The sequence below is a fragment of the Electrona antarctica genome, assembly GCF_951216825.1.
Source record: "Electrona antarctica genome assembly, contig: scaffold_1715, whole genome shotgun sequence".
Taxonomy (NCBI): Eukaryota; Metazoa; Chordata; class Actinopteri; order Myctophiformes; family Myctophidae; genus Electrona; species Electrona antarctica.
Window position 1 is genome coordinate 1 of NW_027637600.1, and position 8,578 is coordinate 8,578.

The 8,578-nt window shown below is 41.1% G+C and overlaps 1 protein-coding gene across 1 annotated transcript; it reads left to right on the top strand.

Moving 5' to 3' along the window:
• Positions 1 to 6: 6 nt before the first annotated feature.
• LOC306918790 (poly(A) RNA polymerase GLD2-like) lies at positions 7 to 8,285 on the top strand (the record flags this gene model as incomplete). Its single annotated transcript, XM_079531655.1, has 5 exons — positions 7 to 74; positions 3,146 to 3,205; positions 5,310 to 5,379; positions 6,399 to 6,465; positions 8,152 to 8,285. Coding segments are annotated over exons 1-5 (382 nt in total), but the record flags the coding sequence as incomplete, so codon positions are not given.
• Positions 8,286 to 8,578: the final 293 nt, after the last annotated feature.

Consider the following 8,578-nt stretch of genomic DNA (forward strand, 5'->3'; position numbering starts at 1 on the left):
GACTCTACCTGACAGGTTCATCTATGAGCGGTCTGGCCTGCAGGAGCAGCGACGCAGACCTGTGTCTGGTGTTGGTACGTACTTAACTTAACTTAACCCATTTAGACCTGTGTCTGGTGTTGGTACGTACTTAACTTAACTTAACCCATTTAGACCTGTGTCTGGTGTTGGTACGTACTTAACTTAAAGGGATAGTTCAGATTTTTTGAACTTAAGTTGTATGAAATACTTGCCATTAATATAGTGGTTGCGACTGTATTAATTGCCCGTGGTGGGATTTCTGCTCTGGTTTTGGTCAATATTAAGTAGTTCCGGTCATTTTGTGGGGGGCACTGGGGGCCACGCAGTAAAAGTAAATTAATCCACAAAACTAACATAATTTGTATTGTTGACCTATTTCTAAAATATTAGTGCAACTTTTGTTCTTTTTTTACCCCTCTATCACACAGAACTATGTTTTTTGTGTCCATATCACTACGCCCAAAAAATAGTTCCATGTGATAGAGGGGTCAAAGTTGAACGAAAGTCGCGCAAATGTTTTAGAAATAGGTCAACAATACAAATGACGTTCGTTTTGTGGATTAATTTACTTTTACTGCGTGGCCCCCAGTGCCCCCCACAAAATGACCGGAACTACTTAATATTGACCAAAACCAGAGCAGAACTCCCACCATGGGACTCGGGCAATCAATTAATACAGTTGCAACCACTATATTAATGGCAAGTATTTCATACAACTTAAGTTCAAAAAATCTGAACTATCCCTTTAAGTTAACCCATTTAGAACTGTGTCTGGTGTTGGTACGTATTTAACTTAACTTAACCCATTTAGTCCCAAACATTGTCCACTAGTCCCTTCTGTGTGTGGTTACGGTATATGGACACATACACCGGTGTATGGGTCTGTGTGTGGTTACGGTATATGGACACATACACCGGTGTATGTGTCTGTGCGTGGTTACGGTATACGGACACATACACCGGTGTATGGGTCTGTGTGTGGTTACGGTATACGGACACATACACCGGTGTATGTGTCTGTGCGTGGTTACGGTATACGGACACATACACCGGTGTATGTGTCTGTGCGTGGTTACGGTATATGGACACATACACCGGTGTATGTGTCTGTGTGTGGTTACGGTATACAGACACATACACCGGTGTATGTGTCTGTGCGTGGTTACGGTATATGGACACATACACCGGTGTATGTGTCTGTGCGTGGTTACGGTATACAGACACATACACCGGTGTATGTGTCTGTGTGTGGTTACGGTATACAGACACATACACCGGTGTATGTGTCTGTGCGTGGTTACGGTATATGGACACATACACCGGTGTATGTGTCTGTGTGTGGTTACGGTATACAGACACATACACCGGTGTATGGGTCTGTGTGTGGTTACGGTATACAGACACATACACCGGTGTATGGGTCTGTGCGTGGTTACGGTATATGGACACATACACCGGTGTATGTGTCTGTGTGTGGTTACGGTATATGGACACATACACCGGTGTATGTGTCTGTGCGTGGTTACGGTATACAGACACATACACCGGTGTATGTGTCTGTGTGTGGTTACGGTATACAGACACATACACCGGTGTATGTGTCTGTGCGTGGTTACGGTATACAGACACATACACCGGTGTATGTGTCTGTGCGTGGTTACGGTATACAGACACATACACCGGTGTATGTGTCTGTGCGTGGTTACGGTATACAGACACATACACCGGTGTATGTGTCTGTGCGTGGTTACGGTATATGGACACATACACCGGTGTATGTGTCTGTGCGTGGTTACGGTATATGGACACATACACCGGTGTATGTGTCTGTGCGTGGTTACGGTATATGGACACATACACCGGTGTATGTGTCTGTGCGTGGTTACGGTATACAGACACATACACCGGTGTATGTGTCTGTGCGTGGTTACGGTATACGGACACATACACCGGTGTATGTGTCTGTGCGTGGTTACGGTATATGGACACATACACCGGTGTATGGGTCTGTGTGTGGTTACGGTATATGGACACATACACCGGTGTATGTGTCTGTGCGTGGTTACGGTATACAGACACATACACCGGTGTATGTGTCTGTGCGTGGTTACGGTATACGGACACATACACCGGTGTATGTGTCTGTGTGTGGTTACGGTATATGGACACATACACCGGTGTATGTGTCTGTGTGTGGTTACGGTATATGGACACATACACCGGTGTATGTGTCTGTGTGTGGTTACGGTATACAGACACATACACCGGTGTATGTGTCTGTGTGTGGTTACGGTATACGGACACATACACCGGTGTATGGGTCTGTGTGTGGTTACGGTATACGGACACATACACCGGTGTCTGGGTCTGTGTGTGGTTACGGTATACGGACACATACACCGGTGTCTGGGTCTGTGTGTGGTTACGGTATACGGACACATACACCGGTGTCTGGGTCTGTGTGTGGTTACGGTATACGGACACATACACCGGTGTATGTGTCTGTGTGTGGTTACGGTATACGGACACATACACCGGTGTCTGGGTCTGTGTGTGGTTACGGTATACGGACACATACACCGGTGTCTGGGTCTGTGTGTGGTTACGGTATACGGACACATACACCGGTGTCTGGGTCTGTGTGTGGTTACGGTATATGGACACATACACCGGTGTATGTGTCTGTGCGTGGTTACGGTATACAGACACATACACCGGTGTATGTGTCTGTGTGTGGTTACGGTATATGGACACATACACCGGTGTATGGGTCTGTGTGTGGTTACGGTATATGGACACATACACCGGTGTATGTGTCTGTGTGTGGTTACGGTATATGGACACATACACCGGTGTATGTGTCTGTGTGTGGTTACGGTATATGGACACATACACCGGTGTATGTGTCCATATACCGTAACCACACACAGACCCATACACCGGTGTATGGGTCTGTGTGTGGTTACGGTATATGGACACATACACCGGTGTATGTGTCCATATACCGTAACCACGCACAGACCCATACACCGGTGTATGGGTCTGTGTGTGGTTTGAGGTAACGGTGTGGTTGTTATGGTCTGTGTGGTTTACCGTGTGTGTGATTGTTGTCTCTTTGTTCTAGGATTCCTGGTCTCCTCCTCCACGTGGATTTCTGGGATTCCTGCATAAGGCCCTGAAACAGGTCAGGTGAAATATATCGTCTAGTCCTGCTGTTTTAGCTTTTATATTTTAATAAAGTATAGCATCTAGTCCTGCTGTTTTAGCTTTTATATTTTAATAAAGTATAGCATCTAGTCCTGCTGTTTTAGCTTTTATATTTTAATAAAGTATAGCATCTAGTCCTGCTGCTTTAGCTTTTATATTTTAATTAAATATATCGTCTAGTCCTGCTGTTTTAGCTTTTATATTTTAATTAAATATATCGTCTAGTCCTGCTGTTTTAGCTTTTATATTTTAATAAAGTATAGCATCTAGTCCTGCAGTTTTAGCTTTTATATTTTAATTAAATATATCGTCTAGTCCTGCTGTTTTAATTAAATATATCGTCTAGTCCTGCTGTTTAGCTTTTATATTTTAATTAAATATATCGTCTAGTCCTGCTGTTTTAATTAAATATATCGTCAAGTCCTGCTGTTTAGCTTTTATATTTTAATTAAATATATCGTCTAGTCCTGCTGTTTTAGCTTTTATATTTTAATAAAGTATAGCATCTAGTCCTGCAGTTTTAGCTTTTATATTTTAATTAAATATATCGTCTAGTCCTGCTGTTTTAGCTTTTATATTTTAATAAAGTATAGCATCTAGTCCTGCTGTTTTAGCTTTTATATTTTAATTAAATATATCGTCTAGTCCTGCTGTTTTAGCTTTTATATTTTAATAAAGTATAGCATCTAGTCCTGCTGTTTTAGCTTTTATATTTTAATAAAGTATAGCATCTAGTCCTGCAGTTTTAGCTTTTATATTTTAATTAAATGTAGCGTCTAGTCCTGCTGTTTTAGCTTAACATTTGACATCTGTGTCACCTCATAGCTTTTGACCATTATGCGCTCGATTCTGCTATTTTCAGAGCGCAACCAAACATGAAATGACTCTTCTCCACTAGTCCCTCCCTGATATTTAGTTCTACTGGATCTCTTCTCCACTAGTCCCTCCCTGACATTTAGTTCTACTGGATCTCTTCTCCACTAGTCCCTCCCTGACATTTAGTTCTACTGGATCTCTTCTCCGCTAGTCCCTCCCTGACATTTAGTTCTACTGGATCTCTTCTCCACTAGTCCCTCCCTGACATTTAGTTCTACTGGATCTCTTCTCCACTAGTCCCTCCCTGACATTTAGTTCTACTGGATCTCTTCTCCACTAGTCCCTCCCTAACATTTAGTTCTACTGGATCTCTTCTCCACTAGTCCCTCCCTAACATTTAGTTCTACTGGATCTCTTCTCCACTAGTCCCTCCCTGCCATTTTAGTCTAGTTTCTTTTCTGTTGACGAAATTGTGAGTATATTTTAGTCTTAGTTTTAGTCATCATAGCTTGGTTTTCATTTAGTTTTTATTTAGGTTTCTCCAGTGAAACAAGGTAGTCGACGTCATGAATGAATGAATGAATTTTATTTGTATAGCACCTTTCCAAACATATAGTTACAAAGTGCTTTACAGACAGGTTATAAAACAGGAATCATAAAAACATCAAAAACAACAAAACATCAAAACATCAAAAACAATATTAGGAAAAACACTTGGTATACAGATGTGTTTTTAAAAGCGTTTTAAAAGAAGACACTAGAGATGGGATTTATGGCTCTTTGAAGGGAGCCGGATCTCTGGGATCCGTTCCTTTCAAAGAGTCGTTCAAAAGACTGGCTCTTTTGAACGACGTTCCCGATGGGGGGGGGGGGGGGGTGTGGGGGGGGGGGGAGGGGGGCAAAAAAAAAAAAAACTGTCTGCCCAGTGTCCCCCCCAGTGCCTCCCCAGTACCTCCCCAATATCTGCCCAGGGCCTCCCTAGGGACTCCCCACTCCCCAGTGCCTCCCCAGTGCCCCCCCCCCAGTTGAAACCCCCCTGCCCCCCTCCTCCTCTAAAAAGGAACGGCTCCCTACTGTGAACCGGATCCCATCGTTCCTTTCAAAGAGCCGTTCAAAAGATCCGACTCGTTCACGAACGTCACATCTCTAGAAGACACTGATTCTTCTAACCTAAGAGCCAAGGGCAGGGAGTCCAGAGCAAAGGTGCCCGAGCCGAAAAGGCCCGGTCACCCCGGGTCTGGTCATGTCCATCCATTGTGTTTCAGATGAGAGATCTCCAGCGTCCTGACCCTATATCTGTCCTGAGTTCTCTGCTGAGGCTGTTCCGCACGCTGCGTGAGTACAGACCCCCCCCCTAGCTTGTAGATCTGCTATTTTCAGCATGCAACCAAGTGTAAAATGACTTATACTGGATCTCTTGTCCACTTATTTATTTGAGTTTTAATTTAGTTTCCATTTAAGTCGACGAACATTTTTCATCTTAGTTTTAGTCGACGGAAACAACCGGTAACAGCTATATTGACAGGCTGATGATCCCAGAGGTGTGTTCCTAGAGCTCACCTCTAGGGGGAGCCATTTACCAAGAGACAGAAACACAGTGATAAATATGAAGGATTAACATCAGTGGATAATAACCAATCAGAACTATTTACAGGATGTATATAATAATAGTAATGATGATGATGATGATGATACAACATTAATGAAACTAATGTATTTAGTTGAATAATAAATATAATCAACAATCATTGATTTAATAAAATAATTCCGTAAGCTATTCTGGGCGGGAACCCCTTTTTGTGTTTCAAGCATTATGTTATACTTTAGCTGTTGAAAAATAGCAGATCTACAAGCTCATAGCGCGGCACCGAGTGCCACGCTACGAGCTTGTACGTCTGCCATTTCTTTTGAAAATTTGGTCCAAATCTTTGAATATATATTATTTCAGAGTGAACGTTTTTAACTCAAATCTTTGCGTCTGGGGGGGGGGGGGGGGGGGGTGATCCAGCTGGAACAACATATTTTCAGATGGGGGTCGGCGGCCAAATACGTATAATTCTGAGGGCCCTTGACGTGAAAAAGGTTGAGTTCCAACGACAGAAACATGAGGTTTTTCAGAAAACCTTCAGGATTTAGAAGACATTTCTAGAATCGACCTCAGGTCTAAATGGGTTAATATTCTATCCGTTTTTTGGGCATGCCATATTAATTGTGTGTGTGTGTGTGTGTGTGTGTGTGTGTGTGTGTGTGTGTGTGTGTGTGTGTGTGTGTGTGTGTGTGTGTGTGTGTGTGTGTGTGTGTGTGTGTGTGTGTGTGTGTGTGTGTGTGTGTGTGTGTGTGTGTGTGTGTGTCAGCGTACCTCCGTGAAACCCACCTGATCAGAGCCAAAGTGCCCATCCTGCGCTTCATAGAGACCGTCAGGTGAGCCGACCTTTCACCTTTAACCCTGAACTGTCCTGACCCCTAACCCAACATGTCCGCACACAAACAAATGTGACCAAATTTGACGAAGAGACTGCTGTTGGATTTTTTGAATTTTCGTTTTTTCATGTCATGTGAAAGCAGGGAATCGTAGCTTCAAATTGGTTGTTCAGTTTGACCATCCAGTTTAGGAGATATGGCTTATAGAGTAATGTCTTGCAGAGAAACAGAGAGTTGAGAAAACAGGCTTGAAAGGTTCACTTCTGTGGTCTCTAACATTACACCTAGCTACATGTTTAAGCATTTATTTCATATTTACATGTCTTCTGTGGTCTCTAACATTACACCTAGCTACATGTTTAAGCATTTATTTCATATTTACATGTCTTCTGTGGTCTCTAACATTACACCTAGCTACATGTTTAAGCATTTATTTCATATTTACATGTCTTCTGTGGACTCTAACATTACACCTAGCTACATGTTTAAGCATTTATTTCATATTTACATGTCTTCTGTGGACTCTAACATTACACCTAGCTACATGTTTAAGCATTTATTTCATATTTACATGTCTTCTGTGGACTCTAACATTACACCTGGCTACATGTTTAAGCATTTATTTAATATTTACATGTCTTCTGTGGACTCTAATATTACACCTAGCTACATGTTTAAGCATTTATTTTATATTTACATGTCTTCTGTGGTCTCTTAACATTACACCTAGCTACATGTTTAAGCATTTATTTCATATTTACATGTCTTCTGTGGTCTCTAACATTACACCTAGCTACATGTTTAAGCATTTATTTCATATTTACATGTCGATTTCAGCTCTGACACTTATTTCAGACATGCTCTATTATGTGAAGAGTCTGCCTGTGCTATTAACTAATTAAAAAAGCTCCTTATCTCCTCGTGATAAGCTGGAATTTGCGCGATGGCAGTTCTCAGTCAAATCTGGTCACTTATGTGTCTGTGGCAAATGTTTAGATTTTCAGTTTTTTCACACCATTATAATCTTATATTGATCATAACAACCACTTACTGAATGTCAGTCAGGTTTTCTCCAGAATAAGTTTGACACTGATTTATTATGACACTAAACTTTAGGAGTCCAACTAGTACTAGTGGTTCAAAGAAGCTATCTCTGTGTGATTCTGGTGAGATTATTGTCCACTCAATTTGTACGTCCGTGGCAAAGATCACACCTTAGAAAGCACGAGTGTCTATTTCAAACATTTCCCTATCTAATTATTGGACAGTATTAAGATGTTCATATTCATTTTGTATTCATCTTTACGGACCCAAACCATACCCTAGAAAGCACAAGTGTTTATTTCAAACATAAAGCCTTTTAGGTAATATAATACTTGACATTAATAAGTCAGTATAATAAGATTTATAATGTGTTATGATAAAGGTTATGATTATTCATAAGTAAGACAATATACATTTCTCATAAACATTTATACATTTTAATTATATATGTTATAATGCGTTATAAACATGGAATACATAGCAAGTTATGAAGTATTTGAATACTTGATATTATAAGTCATTATAATAAGGTTTATAATGTGTTATGATTTAGCTTATAAAGTATAATGATTATTTATCAGCGCTTATAAATATAATTATACATGTTTATGAGAAGATTAATATATTTATAATAATTAACAGCGGGGTGGAGTTTGACCTGAACGTCAACAACACAGTGGGCATCAGGAACACATTTCTATTGAGGAGTTATGGTGAAGGTGAGTCTAACACAGTGGGCATCAGGAACACATTTCTATTGAGGAGTTATGGTGAAGGTGAGTCTCTATTGAGGAGTTATGGTGAAGGTGAGTCAACAACACAGTGGGCATCAGGAACACATTTCTATTGAGGAGTTATGGTGAAGGTGAGTCTAAACAACAACACAGTGGGCATCAGGAACACATTTCTATTGAGGAGTTATGGTGAAGGTGAGTCTAAACAACAACACAGTGGGCATCAGGAACACATTTCTATTGAGGAGTTATGGTGAAGGTGAGTCTAAACAACAACACAGTGGGCATCAGGAACACATTTCTATTGAGGAGTTATGGTGAAGGTGAGTCTAAAC